The 19,264-nt window shown below is 34.5% G+C and overlaps 1 protein-coding gene across 8 annotated transcripts in view; it reads right to left on the minus strand.

Moving 5' to 3' along the window:
• The window catches only part of MIER1 (MIER1 transcriptional regulator), a 69,774-nt gene that overhangs the window by 41,840 nt on the left and 8,670 nt on the right, over positions 1-19,264 (minus strand). For 7 of the 8 annotated variants that reach the window (XR_007136110.1, XM_047788726.1, XM_047788725.1 and 4 more), the window contains 2 exons: positions 12,819-12,843; positions 7,964-8,109 (listed from right to left, as the gene is read on the minus strand). Coding sequence is in view for 7 of the 8 variants with exons in the window: in XM_047788726.1 (XP_047644682.1) it covers positions 7,964-8,109; positions 12,819-12,843 (171 nt within the window). In the remaining variant the exon portion in view is untranslated. Of the gene's footprint in view, positions 1-7,963; positions 8,110-12,657; positions 12,695-12,818; positions 12,844-19,264 lie in introns of all 8 variants that reach the window. The other variant, XM_047788732.1, reaches the window with a different exon arrangement.

The raw sequence follows: 19,264 nt of genomic DNA on the forward strand, positions 1-19,264 counted from the left end.
ACTCCCCCAAAAAATAAATATTAAAAACGTCATTTCTAAAAGAAAAAATTTAGCAACACCTTCAATACTGACTAGGCAGAGAATAGTACAGTCAGAAGTGGCTAATCACAGTGCATTTGGAAGAGAACTACTTGAATTTGAAGAAACAGCAACAGAATTGGCAGAAAGAAAAATCAAACAAGTCAGAGAAATTACAACTGCACAAGTATAGAAATAAAAATAACAAGCAGTTTACCCTGATTAGAGCAGAGCAAAGTATCTGTAGTAACTAAAAAAAGAAAGGGCAGATATTTTTACCTACTTTCTCTAGTTTTACTTAGTTTGTAAAAGGATCTGTTGTACTTTAGATACATTTGAGAGTAGAGTAGCTACTGAACAGTGACCGACCCTATGAAAGGGCTAAGAGAAAATTATGCATATAACAAAACATTCAAGATGGACTTAGGCAGGGAGAAATTTAGTTTGCTAGGTTGGAATCCACCACTGTCATTTATGTGAGAATAATGAGAACCTAAACTAAGTTAGTGGTTACGGTAAAGAAAAAACGCAAGCGACCCTGCAGAAGAAATCGAAGCCATGGGTTAAAAAGTGGTAAGAGATCCTGTGACACTAAATCTCTGCTTCCAGACATTTGTTAGACCCAGGTACATATTCACTGACTTCTAAAAAAGTTCTAATAAATTTCTAAAGTTTTTTTTTTTCTTTTTCTGCTTTTGAGGGCCACACCCACAGCATATGGAAGTTCCCAGGCTAGGGGTCAAATCAGAGCTACAGCTGCCAGCCTACACCACAGCCACAGCAACGAGGGATCTGAGCCACATCTGTGACCTACACCACAGTTCACAGCAACACCAGATTCTTAACCCACTGAGCAAGGCCAGGGATTGAACCCACATTCTCATGGATAATAGTGGGATTTGTTACCACTGAGCCACAATGGGAACTCTCTACAAAACTTATTTTCAAAGTTGGTTTTAGGTGGGTTTTACCATATGTAAACAAAATACCCTTGCTAATTCCACCAAGAAAATGCTTGCTTAAAACTGGAAGAGTATATAGCGATATTATGCTCTTGTTTTAGGAGTTAACTTTAAATTTCTATCGTCCAATATCAAGTTAGTAAGCAGTAAGTTAGAAGCAACAAGTTAGTAAGCAATAATCATGACTCACCAAGGAATACAATAGTCAGTACCTGACAGTACATAGTATGAAAAGTATCTTACTTGATCTAAGGTACAAAGTGAAACCCTAGCAGCAAATATGGGGCTACAACTACAATAAAACCCAAAAGCAGTTTTGCTGAGGAATAGCCAACTTTCAAATTCAAGTATTATTTATTGTTGTCGGCCCCTCAATCCTTTCTTTATACTTCTACTCTTCTCTTCTGCCAGGAACTGTTCCTTCCTCCATTCCAAGTATGTATTTTGACCGAAAGCTCACCCCCTAGACCCCACAGAATCTTGACCCAAGTGGAATCACTGCATTCTGTGGCCATGCATTTGGAATGGGCACATACACTAAGCTTGACCACAGTTTGTTTCCAGATTTTTATCCATGGCGACTAAAGAACATACGCTGTATCTCAAGCAATAAATTTGGGAGTCTGGAGACTGACAACAGATGAAAAAGGTCTGAAAAAAGACATCACCATGTAGAAAAGCAGAAATAAAATATTCTGGTAGCACTTGAGTCCCAAAGGTCTAGATAGTCCCCTTCCCTTAATGAAATTACATAAGCCTTACAATTAAATTCTTCATTTTGCCTAAGCTAGTTCAAGATGGACTTCTGTTATCTGCCCCTAAATATCTCATATAAAAAGTAATGCTATACGGGGAGTTCCCAAAGTGGAGCAGTGGGTTAAGAATCTGACTGCAGTGGTTTGGGTTGCTGAGGAGGTATGGGTTCAATCTCTGGCCCAGTGCAATGGGTTAAAGAATTTGGTGTTACTGCTGCTGGAGCTTGTATTCAATCTCTGGCCCAGGAACTGCCACATGCCATGGGTGTGGCCATTAAAAAAAAAAAAAAAAAGTAATGCTATTCTATAAAGCAAAATGTTTGATTACTTTCCTCTGAAAAAAGACTAAAAGATGAATAAAGTGTGGCTGAAAGTACATTATACCAGGGACTATCAGTCACCTTTCCAAAGACTTTCTCATTAGCTTATATCATCAAAGTCTATGTTCTACCACAAGTACTAAGGAGATTTCCTCAAATCAAAACATCATAATATGAAGTTTCAGAGTGTTTTGTTCCCATATATGCAAGTGTTAAGAAATGCAAGGAAGAGAAGTAAAGAAAATTATGGGTCAAGGCTCTACCACAGTGGCTCTGCACTTTTGGTATAGATTTCTTTGAAAATTTTTTTGAATGATACAATTAAGGATTTACTGAGTGATTATTATGTATCAGACATTGGTGCTAAATGCTTTACATACATCATCCTTGTAATAACAATGAAGCTTAGTGAAGAGTTAACTAGTCCAAAGACACACAATGAGTAAGTAGTGCAACTGAGTTTTGAACCAGGCACTCACACTGCTTTACAGTGTCCTTACACACATATGCATATATACTTTCTTCTTTGAGGCGTGCCCTTAGGTTAAGTATACCCGATGGAGAGTGAATTAAGATGTGCTACATTCATAGACAATAAGAAATAAAGAAGAGACATAGTGTAAAATGAATAAAAACTACAGGAAATGTGGACTATACTTGCATATGGTGATTTAAAAAAGTAAGACGTCTAAGCACTATTACAAAAAAAAGGGACAATCATGTCTATATAAGCTGAAAGGAGGCTAGTGGGAAATGGAAAGAATATAGGCTTTTTAAAAGACCAATATTATATCTGAAATTAAGTCTATCCTTTAACTTCAAAACAGTAAAGTTACCAAGCACCAAGAATAATAGTAAAAGGCTGGAGTGGTATCCATCTTACTGGCTGCAGAGGAGGTGGTTCCCTCTCCCTCACATCAGGGAATTAGTTATTTAGAAATGACTGCACGTGGCAGAAGATGCTGGTCATTCAAGGGCCATTTGGTGGATGGATACAGTACTCTTTTCGTACCTGTTGTGACTTACCGGTAAATGCTTATCAAGTTGGGAAGAAGGAAGGAGACTGAGTTTCAACCAAGAAGGCCTAAGAGACCACATCCAGACTGGACAAGAGTGATAGTTCCTAAGGTGACCAACCTCTTGGGATTGGGGCTTGACTATAAGATAAACTATGAAGAAATGAAGGCAACGAACTCTTCTTTATAATCCCTTTACTGGAGTTTATTTTTCGTCTATTTAATTCATGGTGTGTGTATACTTAAAAAAAATAATCTCTCACATTTTAATCTTTATTCTCTTGCTCTAGAGATTCACTGGATGAAATGTGTCCCATGCTTTAAAGTATCACCTATTAATATTATTATGTGATTTTCCAAAAATATAAATACATAAAAATACAGCTGATTTTGATCCCTCTTTTCCCAACAGAATGCTATTAATAAATGTGAGACTGTGAGTCTTAAGAGTGCATTTGAAAAACACAATTACTTGGGCATCTATCCAGAGAAAACCACGACTCAAAAAGATACATGTACTCCAATGTTCATTGCAGCACTACTTACAACAGCCAAGACATGGAAACAACCTAAAAGTCCACTGACAGAGGAGTGGATAAGGAAGATGTGGTACACATACACAACAGAATATTAGTCAGCCATTAAAAGGAAAAATAATGGCATTTCCAGCAACATGGATGGACCTAGAAATTATCATGCTAAGTGAAGTTAGTGAGACACCAATGTCATATGCTATGGCTTACATATAGAATCTAAAAAAAGGACACAATGAACTTCTTTGCAGAACAGATACTGACTCACAGACTGTGAAAAACCTATGGTTTCCCAAGGAGACAGGTTAGGAGGTTGGGCGATGAGCTGGGGGTTTGAGATGGAAATGCTAAAAAACTGGGTTGTGAGGATTGTTGTACAACTATAAATGTAATAAAATTCATTAAGTTAAAAAAAAAAAAGGGAAGAAAAACACAGTTAACCCTGTACATTTCTATTCCTAGCAAACCAGTTTACTTACCATGGGCATGACCCTGACACCTCTTTAAATTATAGCCTATGTATCTAATTCTATTAAAACATTTTAATGCTAAACTTACATAACCAATATTGATAAGATTCATGCATACAAACATTAAAAATACACATCAAAGTTTCTTCTATGAAAAGCTAGTTAAGCTAGTTTTCACTTAAAACTTTAAAATTCAAATTGAATGAACTTAAAAGTACAGACTATACAGTTACTGATTAACTCTTGAATGAATCAACTGTCAAATTTTTGCACCCCAATTACATCAAAGGTCCATTTCATGCAACCCAAGTGTCAGGTATAAAGTACCTTCCAATTTCTAACATAACTAAAATGTTTCACTACTATAAAAAGCAAATCAGTAATCAGTGACAAAATTATGCTCACTTTTTAAATAAAAACAAAAACTAGTTTGGTCTCATTCTTATCTGAAGAGTTTACAGCTATAGAAAAATCAACATACTGGCCCTGAACTAGCTTAGCTGTAGGCTCCAGAGGAAGATACTGGTGATTATGTGCTACTTACACCTAAGCCTTAATTTATTCTAGGAAAAGCAGTTAAGTGCTATCTGAGAAGGTATAGGACTGTCTGGTTGAAAAGAGTGTTGAAAGATTGATTCCCTTGTCTTTCTCTCCCTTTGTATATCCTCTATAAATAATTCTATTTTAATTACTTTTTCCTAAAAAAAAAAGGGGGGGTCATTTGCAAGCAAATTTTGGGGAATTATAATGGACTGGGGAAGGATGCAAAATAAACATGCCCAAAGTTTTAGCAAAGCCCATGAATAATTTTGCACTAACTAAATATAGTATTCCATTTTACGAAATAAAACAATAATCATTCCACCTCATAACCTATTATGTACTTATTATTTCCTCTTGAGTAATATAGAATGTGAAAAATGAAAAATGTATCTCCCTTTACCTTTTATCTCATGGATGTTATGTAGAAATAAGAAAATATATCTGAAGTGATAAGCGTCTGTGAAATAAAGGAAAATAACTGAAAATAATTGCCTTTCCACTTCATGAATATATGAAGCAACTATGACTGACTGTTAAATCAATTGTTTCCTTTGATGTTCACTTAGGTTCATCTACTCAAATTACCTCTGTCTTTTGAATGGCTTTCCTATCTCTTCTAAAGAATAGTTCTGACTCCAGGTTCCTCATGTGCTTTTTAACCCACCCTTGAAAAGCTTTTATAACAACTATATACCATTACCACTAAGATCAATTCTGTGGTCTGGCTTAAAGTAAAAAAATAAAAAAATAGGAAGTTCCCATTGTGGTTCAGCAGGTTACAAACCCAACTAATACCCATGAGGATGCAGATTCAATCCCCAGCCTTGCTCAGTGGGTTAAGGACCCAGCATTGCCATGAGCTGTGGTATAGGTTGCACACATGGCTTGGATCTGGCATTGCTGCGCCTGTGGCGTAGACTGGCAGCTGCAGCTCTGATTCGACCTCTAGCCTAGGAACTTCCATATGCCACCGGTGCAGCCCTATAAAGAAAAAATACTAAAATATTGAATTGCTTAAAACAATAAAATATTGAATTGATTAGGTATTACGGATTAAGCCAGTTTTAATCACTAAATGATCCCAAAATGCACCACCTGACAAGATTTGACTTGATAAGATTCCTTTTCCAGATCTTTAAATGTACACTTTAAAAAGTTCCAAACTAAAATTCTGAAACATAGATTAGTCTTTATCACTATAAATGTTTAAGTTCATTTTTTCCATGACAATATGTAATCCAATGCCTAAAGGCTGGCATATGTCTTATTTATTTCCCTTTTTTTTTTTTTTGGTCATGGAGTATAGCAGATTGTATGCATAATAAATTTTAATTATAGCATAACAAATTGATTCATCCATTCATTCAAAAATTCTGAGTGACCACTTTTGTTAGGTACCATGAAATACATTGGTGAATAAAACAGACCATCCTTCCTCTCATGGAACTAAAGGAGGATACAGACAAAAAAAATTTTAACAAACATAATTACAAATTGTGTTATGTATAAAGAAAACACTGAATGGGGTACAGTGGTTAAAAAAAAAAGCTAATTAGGCACCAGGAAAGGCCATTCTGAGGAGGCACTATTACGCCCAGACTTAAGAGGATAAGGAGCAGGAAGCACATACCAGAGGGTGGGAATGAGATGAAAAGCCTTGAAGCAGGAAAAAAACAAACAAAATCCAGCTAGTTTAAGAACATCTAAGAACAAAAGCCGCTAGTGTGGTTATAGATGCTATGACAGGGACAATGCAATACATGGATAAAGGACCACACCATGTAGGTGGCCTTGCTGGTCAGGGCAAGGAGTCTGGATTTTCTTCTGTTGTAACAGGAAGCCATTGAAGAGTTTTAAATAGGAGGCTGACATAAACTGATCTGCATTTTGAAAAGATCATCGTGGTTCCTACGGCAGTATACTGGAGAGGACAGTGGTAATGGAGAACACGAAGAAACTAGTTAGGAAGCTACTCTAACAGTCTAAGCTAAAAATGATGACCTGGGCTTGAGAGTGGCAGCAGCGACGGAGCAAGAGCCAGGTAAGATATTTTTGGATTGAAATGACAGGCTTATTTTGGAGTGGAAATTGAAAATGAAGGAAGATGACCCGCTTGTTTCTGACTTAGGCAACAAGGTAAATGGTAGTACCATTTTTTGCTAAGATGGAGAAAACAGGGACGGAACAGGTAGAGAAAGGAGAACATCAGTCAATAGTTCTCTTTTAGACATTTAAATTTAAAGATGTCTCTCTTGGGCTAGAACATGATGGAAGATAGTATGAGAAAAAGAATGTGTGTGTGTGTATATATATATATATGTATGTATGACTGGGTCACTATTCTATACAGCAGAAACTGGCACAACACTGCAAATCAACTATACTTTAATTAACAAAAAAAAGACAAAAATAAAATATAGAGATGTATATTGAGATCTCCAAGCAGACATGTCAAGCAGGTGCTTAGATAAATAAAACCAGAGCCCTGTTAATGCTAGAAAAATAAGAAATACTGAGCATAGAGACAACATAGGACTACATCACCGACTTTAGTAATTTTCAGACTTGGTGTGCATATTTAATTAATATTTGTATGCAACCTCTACCAAGAGATTCTGATTCAGTGTACCTGGGGAGAGGCACAGGAATGCACATTTCTTATTAAGTCCATGAATGATTCTGAAGCAACTGACCTGCATACTATACTATGAGGAACACTGATCTAGAGACCGGAAAAAACCAAGCCCAGAACTGAGAATTGGGAAATTCTGAATTTAAGCCTTGGATAAAGGAAGGAGAGTATGCAAAAGACACTGAATAGAAACAAGCAGATCAGGAAAATGACAGTGGCATGCTCAAGAACTCAAAAAAAAGGAAACAATAAATTGTGTGGAATACCTCTGAAAGTAGAGAAAAAAAATGACCAATGGCTATAATGATAAAATCATTTGTTGCCTTGATAGGAAGGAGCAAAGGTAATCTAGAGCAAATAATGGAGTAAATAGGAAATGAAGAAGATGATGACAACACAAATTTTTATTCTGAAGGGAGTAAATAAAAGATATAGTAATTAGGAGAGGACAGAAAGTCTAAGAGGAAACTCAGTATCTGTGATGTTTCACCAAACTAACTACTGAATTTTAATTCACATAATAAAGTTATTTTTTTAAATGCCTTTCATTCCAAACTTTAAATATCCCACCTATGCCCACAAAGAATTTTTCAGTATTGATTATATATAACACCACTTTCCTCCCAAAAAACACAAGTAGAGAACTAAAATTTCAAGTGTTTCCTATCCACAAGAAAAGTTTTTTAAAAGTCTCTAGCTCTTATTGTTATTTACCCTTGCAAGATCCTCTATTTCAGAACTGAAGTTTGTTTCTCCTTCCATCATTTCTTCCTCTTCTAATGTTCGTTCATCATCAAAATCATGAACCAGCATGTCAGCTGATGGATCAAATTCATGGTCATCTGATGTTGCTGAACCTCCTGGTAAAGAATATTTTAAAAAGTTTGGTAAACCAAATCATGTGTGTCTTACTAATATTAATTTAATGTATGTTATTTAAGGCTGGATATAAGCTAAATAAAAGTATGAGGGAAATATTATGCACAGCACAGCAAGCATTGTTTATTATTAACCAAACTCATTGCTCTTATTTATCACTGCCTTCCTCCCCTGCCAAAATGTCTTCTAAAACATGTATTCTTTGCCCTATTTCATCTCTATATATTTACAGTTACAACTGTAAAGTGGGGGGGGTGGTCAGGAGGGTGGGAGGTAGGGGTTTGTTTATAGCTTTAAAAAGGCATACATAGCTTAAAAAAAAACCTATTGTAATCTTCCAAACAAAACTTCAATTGTAAACAGTAACATCAAATAAAAATGATTTTTTTTGTGTGGGAAAAATTACAATTCTTAATCATTTGATTTTTAATAGACCTAATGAGTATGAACCCCTATGGACCCTGAGACTATAGTCACATGAAATATGCAATCATCTGAATATATAGTCTAGTAAAAATATAGCTGAACTCAAATATTATTCTATCAGCACTTCCATGAAAATACATTCTAATATAAAGGCAGCTGTCCTTATTTAGTTGAAACAACTCAGAGTATAAAAAGTTTATTAAAATTGCATACAAAACTCTTATGAAAGGCATTAAAAATAATCCAGTAGGTAACTGTTGTATAAGCTAATCTATTTTTAGCCTGGTAGCTGGGGAATATTGCTGTACTCAAGAGTCGAGCCCTGTAACAGGAGATTACAAGTGCTGGGTATATATATTCTATAAACTATCCCCACATTTGGCTATTGCCAAACCTGAAGTAAGTTTCCAAAAAACTGCTTACTAATAAATGAATGAGTTATTTAACACTAAAAAAAACCCCAAAAAAACCCCAAAAACACAAAAACCAACTAGCACTTTATTTTTATCAGTTTAAAGCATTAAAAGTTATGTTAATAGATGTACCTACCCTTCTATTTCACACTAGTAAGAAAACCAATAACTAAAACAAAGAGATAATAGCATAGAGGCTGATTTCTTGAAAACTAGACAATTAAGGATAAGGTTCTTATCACCTCCCAATATTTTTAGCTTAAGAAGCACTTTTTGAGTGTTTACTATGTGCCGAACACTATGCTCAAGCACTTCACATACATTATCTCATTTAATCTTTAAACAATCCTACGAAGAATAAACAAAAACTTGAGGCTCAAAGAGTTTAAGCAGAATGTTTAAAATCAGAGCCAGTAGGTGGCAAGACTGGAATTTTAATCCTGGTTCTAATTCCAGGCTAATTTCAATGCCTGTACTTTTTTACTGCACCCCAAGCCTCAGTCACAGCCTCAAAAGCAGTAAGTATCCTGCTTCAAAGACCACCTGAAGAGAGCCTAGGTTTACTAAGATGAGTAAACCGGAAGCCAGGTTAGATGGCAAAGCGCTTAGAAGTCAGTGTGCTCTCTGAGGAACGTAATAAAAAATGTTAAATATAAAATAACTAAATATATAACTGCTAAATCAAGTATTATCTACTTGTTATAGAAAAATGAGTTAACCAACCATTTAAGTTTTAGAACAATTTACCCAATTGAAACACTGAGAAAAATATATTATCCTAATTTCTTCTGCAAATCAAGAAGAATGTGGCATAATTTCAGTACAGGATCTTAGTACTGAGTGAGGGACTGGACATAAGGGTTCTATAAGAGCAATTTGAGAATCATTAATTTACTTGTAGTTTTTTTATTCCCGTCATTGTCCCTTCTTTCTGAATTTTCAATGGAAAACAACTCCTAAAACTTTTCAGTTCACACCGCAATCCTCTAAGGATACATAATCAATAATTACGTATTTCTATAGATGCTGCTATACTTTTCTTCTCCCTTACAGGCAGAAAGGTCCTTAAAAAAAAAAAATCCTCACAATATCATTTCATTTACTATTATAAATTTTTTTTTTTTAGGGCTGTACCTGAGGCATATGGAAGTTTCCAGGCTAGGGGTCGAATGGGAGCTATAGTTGCTGGCCTAAACCACAGCCATAGCAACGTAGGATCTGAGCCTTGTCTCTGACCTACACCCCAGCTCAACACAATGCTAGATCCTTAACCCACTGAGCAAGGCCAGGAATGGAACCTACAAGTTCATGGTTACCAGTTGGATTCATTTCCACTGTGCCACCACGACAACTCCCCATATACTCTTATAATTTCTACTGGATGCAAATATTGTCAAAAGTAATTAGGCTTAATTCCTAACTACTTATATTTTTACCAACTTAAACATCTAGGTCACATGAGAAAACAGCACCAAATTACAAGTGCTATGACTTACCTGAAGTCTCCCATTTTTTGCTCATTATTTGCAAAGCCATTTATATTTAAAGCATTACTACTTTGCCCTCCCACTATATGAAATAACAATTTCTCTAATTTCTTTCCCCAAATACACATTGTATTGTTCCTTATTAACTTTCAATTTCGATTTTTTTCCTGCCTTAATCTGACCTTTTTTTAGTAGACTTTTTACCTTATTCTTTGAGACCAACTAACCATCCTATTTCCCTTCTGTTAATTACTAAGGCCCATCATTAGACTGTCTCCCAGGGAAAAGAATCCCAAAAGTAAATTATTATGGGCAAGGAGTCTAGTGCTTTGTGTAAATATTTCACTTCAGAGTTAAGGCAAATATCACTGCTTTGTTACAAAACTCCACTGTACTGCAAAATTACTAAGAAGTATCTTACATCTTTTTGAAGATTCAAAAGACAAATTCAGTTCGTGGTATCACGTGTACTCATTTAATCATTTTATTACCTTCCCCTCCCTAAATCCCCACCTCTAAGGGCTACTAGAAGTAATTGGTTCACACTAGTGGAGTCTATAGACAAACCACTTAGCCTGGGTCATGTGACTATTATTATTAGTATCTGTTCCAAAGCTTTTCACCAGTGAACCAAAAATTTTTTTACATCGCCTCTACTCCTAATTTTTTCTACCAATTTTTATAATTGCCTACAATTAGTATTACTTAGAAGAACAAAAAAACATTTCCTGGACAGAAGCCTGATATTATAAATGCCATCTACACCAAAAGATCTTTAATTTAAAAAATTCTATTTGTATAAGCATTTAACAAGTAATAAAAGCTATCAGACATTTGCTATCTTCAAGCCCCATTATTCTTTGAGTTCAGCCTAGGCTGATTCAAATGCAATGGAAATTGAGAAGGCCCTTTATTAATATCAATTTTGGAGCAATTATTTTTATATACCTATGTATTACCCTGGCAAATGCATCAACATGCATAGAAAAATGTCTAAAACAGTCTATTTGCAATGTCACAACATTAACAAAAACAAATAGAATCAATTTTTTCAATGAAAGTGATTTCTGTATTTGAAAGAAAAAAAAAAAAGAACAATTTCGTGTCCTCAAAAGGATACGGTAATCTGATTTATCTGAGGTCAGATTACTTCCAAACTCTTTCAACTTGCTTCCATCCAAAACATAAACCAGGAAGTTAAAAAAAAATCCTTCAGTTTCAGAAATGTCACAAAACCTAATGTACTTCAGTTCCAAGCATATTAGAAAAACATTTTTCAGCTGAAATATATACGACAAAATGAACTGTCAATTAAGCACAATACTTATCTAGAAAGGATCTAGAGGTATTCTAGTCCAGTCCCTACCTCTTGCATTGTACTACAGAGAGCACAATGATCTGTATTCATGAAAAGGACTCTGAACCATTGAGACCACGCTAAGCATTTTTCCAAACTTTCTAAAATTTAAAACACGCAAAGGTGACTGCTTCAATAATCTGAAAAGGTCAGTAATATAGCATTCCTAAATATTCAATGTAAAATGTTTTCAGATAAAACATGGCCATGACACCGAGAGCTCCCTTTCTCACTCTTGCTTAGTTAGTTACATTAGACTCTTCCTTAATCTGTATACTCCATATTGCAGAAGGCGGTCCTCTCTCTTGGTAAAATCCCTGGACAATGAGGCAGAAAGACTAGTACCAAGACTCTTTTCTGATGCTATTTACCTCCAATTATTGCCACTCAGGAATGCTGCACCCAGTGGTACCAGGACCTCTGATTGACCATGAGAAGCCTAAATTCATTTTTTTTTACTTTCTTTTTTGGTTATTTCCCCAATATAAATTTAAATTTTATATAAAATATTCTGATTTTTTAAGCTCACTACACTGACAAAACAAATAACATCTGTGGCCCAGATTTGGTCCAAAGATCACATGTTTGCAACTGTTAAAGAAAAAGTGAATTTATATTATATTTGGAGGAGAACACCTAAGTCCAAAGATACATGGTCAGAGGATAAAATTTGATCCTATTAATAAAATACTATGAATTTCCCCTATAAGCAAGTATTTCTAAGCAGCTAGTGATTTCTTTTTATAAATACACTTCAAATGTACTTCAAATCAAATAGCAATTTAAAAACTATACAAAATACAGGTTCAAAGTGGCAATTTGAGGTTGAACTCACAGCAGCCTCACCTATACTTTCATGAGTAGTCAAATATTTCATCCACTTCTTTACCCCCAGAGAAAAGTAGCATTCAGAAGAAAAGCAAGTCAGATGACAGTCTAACTCTTTTAACCTTTATATAACTAATAGGACAAATGTTAGTCAAATAGAGATTATAGAAAATACTTACCTGGACTTGAAGACTCAACAGATGGCTGGGGTGGGGGGAAGAAAAGAAGAAAAATTAGCATCTTTGTGTAGTAAATCTTTACAAAATTACAGAAATTATTCAATGACATGGATATGACGCCAAAAACAAGTTAAATTTTAAAGTCTGAATTATCTAGGACAAATTAAAACTTCCTATATAATCCTTTCTCTGACTTGCTTATTTAAACAAACAAAAATCTAAAACACTCCTAAATCTAGACACCAAAAGACAGTAATATGGAATTGATTCAGATTTTAAAGGCAAATATGTATCTCATAACATAGCGTGTTTCAAGAGAGATGATTTTAGATATTGGAATTCTCTGAAATATTCTCGCCTATATATTAAATACAGGGAAAACTATGCCCAAAGTTTGCTATCAAGCTGGTCTCTGGCTTAAAGTATGAGAAGTGAGGCAGCAACAATTTAAGGCATTATTTTTTTTTAATTATGTTGTAAGAAAGCAGAAGGAAAAATTAAAATGTTACTTAAGTACCAAACATTGCATTAGGTTAACTTTACTAATAAACAATGTACTTTTAAATTATTACAAAGTTAGCAACCTTTCAAGCTAAGGTCTACAGAGGTTAAGTTATCTAATGGAAGATCACAAAGATTCCCAATTAAAATGTTCCCTCTACTGTACCATTCTACCTGTTGCAAATTTAACCACAAGCATATGGAAAATTTAAAAATAAAACTGTTCACAACTTATTTTAGTATTATCACCACTTGACAGTTTATGCCTATTTTATCTTCATTCAGTTTAACTCACGATTATAAACAGGTCATCTACAAACATCAACTCCTATAAGACAAATTAAACAAAAGTTCAAAAGATGCTTTAAATGACAGAAGTTCTTTATAACTAAAAACTTGCCTATTCCAAGCTATCTACTGCTGCTCATTAGAAGTCAGAGTTGCTGGAAAGCCAAAAGCATTACCAAAAGATGGGGATATTCTAGTATTTCCCTTCTTTCTGCTAAGTAATGGGGCAGAGAGGCAAGAGCAACAAAACAGAAATGAGGAAAAGTGCCCAATTTTTCAAAAGCTAGGCATTTAAGACAAATTCTTACAAGGCGTTAAAACTCCGTTTTGAAAAGTGTTCACATTATGACATTCTAGAGTCCATGTGGTAACTTGATTAACTTCTGAGGCATACTTTTTCAAAGGTCTTATTTTTTTCCTTTTAATTCTACTAGAGAATGGTTCTTCCTTATAGCATTGTCTCGTTCTAACAAAAGACCGACAGTATTCATATCATAAATTTTCAAGTGTCACAGCACTATCTTCAATTAAAAGTCATTCTGCCACAACAGAGTCAAAACAGAACTACTTCTTAATTTGGTTTCTCTAATGCGAAGCTGTAAGGTAGAGTAACAGAGAGTAGAGTACTGTAACCATAAAAAGCGTTTTTCAGCTTGCCCTATACCTTTTGAAGAGTTACACACTTACAGCTCAAAATGGATTTAACCACAGCAAATATTTTAAAATATTAACCCACTCTTACTTCATGCAACTATATGTCCCAAGTTTAAGCACAACCTCTGTCCAATCTGGTCCCAGCTTCACTATCCACAAAGTGGCCTTACCATGCTGGTTCTCCTTTTTAGTAAACTTCTAAAACAGGTTGGCATGGCATAAACAAGAAAAACCAGCATTTCTTTCAAATTAGCTTAAAAGAAATAGTTCTTTGAGCATTTGGTTCTTTTTGAACACTCCAATAATTATTCCATTTAACAGTCTTCTGATTAAAAAAGATTAAAAATAAGTTATTCTACTGAAGAATAAAAGGTAATTTTCATGACATTATTAGATACTGGCAATAAAAGAGATACTGAATTGTGAGTGTTTTCTGTACAGTTTATAAAAGCTCTCAAACTGTGCTAAAATGTCAATAAACACCATACTGATTGTTATTTTATTGGTAAGTAGTTACCACTTTAATATTCTGAAAAAGGTCCTAAATATTTTCCATTAAGATACCAAATGTTTAGAGGACTGTTGGCATTTTTAAGGAAAGCTGGCATAAAATAGAACATCCAGTGTTCAAAGATAGCGCTAATCATACTATGTAAGACATACTAGACATGGTTTCAAGAACCATGATTTGACAGATAATATGTCTAAACTAGGACTGGGGGAGGGGAAATAAGGATGGTCTGCCTATAGATAAATATTTTAGTATCCTATGTTCAAAATAAAATTCCGGAGTTCCCATCTTGGTGCAGTGGTTAACGAATCCGGCTAGGAACCATGAGGTTTCGGGTTCGATCCCTGCCCTTGCTCAGTGGGTTAACGATCCGGCGTTGCCGTGGGCTGCGGCTCGGATCCCGCATTGCTGTGGCTCTGGCGTAGGCCGGTGGCTGCAGCTCTGATTCAACCCCTAGCCTGGGAACCTCCATATGCCACAGGAGCAGCCCAAGAAATAGCAAAAAGACAAAAAAAAAAAACAAAATAAAATTCCACCGTATCGTTTGGGGAGAATGGGAGAGGGACTCGTTTCCTGGAAGTTAATGATACCCATTTAAATCAAAGAGGAACTTCTGGAAAACTGGCATTTGAAAACAGCTCATACTGTAAACATTACTTTTGCCCAACCAACAAACAAAAGAATTATCTCCCAAAATAAAATGAGTTTAGTATAATACAGGAAATTTCAGTATGAAATGAGGACATATTTTATTTCACTATTTAAAAGAACAGCAGAACCAGCTTAAGTTTACATAGTACTACATATTTTCAAAAACATGAAGTTACTTATCATAAACCTGGCAATAATACTTGCCCCACCTACATCATTTTATAGATTAGGAAACCCAGGGAGATAAACTGACTTGATCAAGGTTCCATGGTAGGTGGTAAAGGTGAAGGCTAGGACGTGATTCCTTCTATAACTCCCAAAGAAACAAATATGTTAAAAAAAAAAAAATCTCTTTCCCTTTTCACTTCCTTCCCTCTTCTTTTAAGAATAGTTTTCATCTACTCAAAGCATGTTTAAAATATGAGTGCAAGCTGTCATCTGTGATGTCAGACTATTACCTATGTCTTGTTAGTAACCGGCATCTCTAACAATACCCTCCAGAAAAACTTGCAACATATACCATTAATAGTCATTAAACAGTAAACTAAAAAGGAAAAAGGAGGTGGAGAAAACAAAACTAAAACTAAATTGGCACTCATTTGTAGCCACATCTACTTTTAGAAAAAGCTCAAATTATAAAACGTAAGCCGTAAAGGACACTTACACTGGTGATTAATATGTATTTGAAATTAACCTATACATTGCTGGTAGAATTAGGAGTTGGTTCAAACATTCTTGAGATCATCTTACCAACATGAACTTAGCCACTGATATGCCTTAAAAAAGCACACCAAGATACATGTGTAATGCTCACTACCACAAAGTTGTCCACAGCAAAAAGTTGGGAAACACTTTACAATTCATTATTTAACTAGTCAGAAATGTAATATAGTTCTTCCAAGAGATGGAACACTACTAATCTATTAAAAAGAATGAGACAGTTGTGCGGTCCTGTTTGTACTGAGGAAAAAATGCACACATACATATGCAGCACTTAGATAGATATTTATATGTATTAGGAATAAAAAGAAAAGTATAGAGGCAGGGGTAAATTAGGCTGGAATATACATATGAATTTACTCCCTGCCCCCAAAAGGATACAAAAGAATTTGTTAACAGTTACTTCTAGAGTATGGGTTGGGGGGGGAAAAAAGACTTTTTTCATTTTATACCTTTCTGTACTGTTGGAATTTTTTAAGCACTTTCAAGCACTACTCTATGTTATTTAAAAAGAAAGTCAGTGGAGATTATTTTGTGGAATTATGAGCCATTTTCATTTTCTTCCCTTACTTTTAGATTTTCAAGAAAACCTAGTCTTGCCATTATTTCTTTTTCTTTTGTCCATTATTTTTTTTAAAGAGTCTACAATTTTGAAAAATAACCTAGTTGTCTTTTAGGTTGATAAATAACTGTTCTGAGATGAAAAACATTAGAGACAGACACAGAGAATAGGTAGGCTAAATCAAATTAAAAAGTGATCTTTATTTTTACATTTTCACCCATATATATGATATAGAAATATCAAGGCCCTACTAGTTGTAACAAAGAGTCAATGCCTCAGACTTGTTCAAATATTTCTTCTGTATTTTTCTAGACCATCATAAGAAATATTCCATATATCAGAAAATCATAAACTGGGAGAATAAAACACCAACTAACTAGAATATCACCATTATTAAAACAAATAAATAAGTAAAAACAGAGTAATCATTAGACTCTTTTGCTCCAGGTAATCAAAAGCTTATTTTCAATGAGTATAACTGTCAGAACTAATTGTTCCCCTCAACCCAATTCCACCACCATTTAAGTATCATTATCACCTACTAAGTAATGTAGACATTAAATCAGAAATTTTCACTGCAACAGGGATGAAGACAGGAAGGAGTTAGGAGCCCTATGACAGGGTGGAGAAGGCAGGGAGACAGTTCCAAGGGCTCACAATCCCTCTTTCTCAGTGCAAAATTAAATCACTTAACTTTGCTGCTGGTAAAGAAAGCCCTGGAGTTAAAATTGGCAAAATTACTACGGTAGTAATAATTTAGAGGATGAACTGCTATTACTAGGCACTAGGAATTCAGAAGCCTACTAGGTTGCAGTCTTAATTGTGCCACAAAGTACATGATCTAGGACAAACTGCATAAAGTCTGCTCAGTTTCATTTTCCCTTAGATGAAAAGATTTAGATTTCTTCAAGTTTAGTTCAATTTCTTTGGAGATCTAAGTTCTTTACTTTTATTATGAATTGCTCAAAAGATATAACACTACTGAGGAGTATTTAGCTAAATGGATGGGATAGGTTTAATAGACTCTAATTTTTTTTTTAATCTAGGACTACTGCAAAAAGATATCTCAATTTGCAAAAATATTTTAGGGGGTGCTACTTTATGAATTTCACATAGACATAAACATATACATTATATCTAATTATAACAGTCATTCTAAGCCACAGCGTAAGTCAAATAGAACGGGTTCAAAGTAACAACTGGTACCTGAACTTAATCACTGCAATGGATTTTGAAACCACTTGCAAATCTTTTGAAATATACAGGGACTCTATCTGAACTTCAAAGAAGAAATTTCTATGTTGCTGATTACTTTTCATAAAGATGCTGAAGTTTCAATGGCAGTGTTTTATTTCTGATTTGGGAAAATGACTAGTCTCAAGAATTCTCTAAAAGTAACTCACTTCTCCATTTCCCAACTAATCTTTCCTACTTTATCAAGCACTTTGAATATTACATCATCTGAATTAAGCTTTTTAAGACTCTCATGCATTTGGTGTTAAGTACTTTGGATAAATCCTTAACAGATCTGAAATATAAATACTAAAAAGTTTTTTTCATTACTAGTATAGAGAAATTACTTAAGGCCTAAATTCACTGCAGTGAAACAAGTTTTGTTTAGAGTGGAAATCGACACTATTAAGATGATACTATTTCCTTAAGAAACAAAATCCAAATACCCTCGAAAAATGCTAAATGAGGAGTCTTTTTAAGAGAAATGAACGAATACATGTGATAGTGAATAAATAAGATTATTCCTTTGGAAAATACTAACATACTTTAAGACTAATACAGATAGCAAATCCATTAAATTTTCTTTTCTTTACGAGACAACAATATGACCTAGGTGAAAAGATAGGTCTTGCACTATGCCGTGGCTTTTTTTTTTCCCATTGAAAAGGAAGTGCCTATGTGTTTACAAATTCTGAAATGAAAGACAAATTGTTCATTCCCAAAGGTACCCATGCCACATTCCTTATAAAACCCAAAGGACTATTTCTTCCTCTTACTCTTTTTCACTGCCTTTGTAAAACTGCAACTACCCTATAATTTTTCCTTCCTTTAAGTGTGACTAGGAGAGCCTCCTTTAGAAGGTTAATAATTTTAAAATAAGCAATGACAAATATTACTAAAAATTACTGGGAAAAGGAGCACATACCATTACCTCTAAGAACATTAAATATGTTTTCAATATTACTATGGTTTCAATAACCACTAAATACATATTTCCTATTATGGACTAAGATGATGAGATCAAGTATGAAAAAAATCAGTATTTTGTATTCATATTACGAGAAATTTGCATTTAAGATTTAAATATTTTCCTGGAAAAACAAGTTCAGGGTCATTCTCCCATGTAGGAAACAACAACAAAAAAGCCCAGAAGCATAATATCTACATTTTTCTCTGGAGACATGTTTCTTCAATAACCTGTTTTCCCCTCAGATTTATGAAATAAATGCATATTGTCACTTTGCACTTATTCACCAGTTAGCATCAATCCTCAGGTCTACTTAACCAAAAACGCAATAACATGGCATTTGATTTATTTTACCATAT

The sequence above is a fragment of the Phacochoerus africanus genome, chromosome 8 (assembly GCF_016906955.1).
Source record: "Phacochoerus africanus isolate WHEZ1 chromosome 8, ROS_Pafr_v1, whole genome shotgun sequence".
Lineage (NCBI taxonomy): Eukaryota > Metazoa > Chordata > Mammalia > Artiodactyla > Suidae > Phacochoerus > Phacochoerus africanus.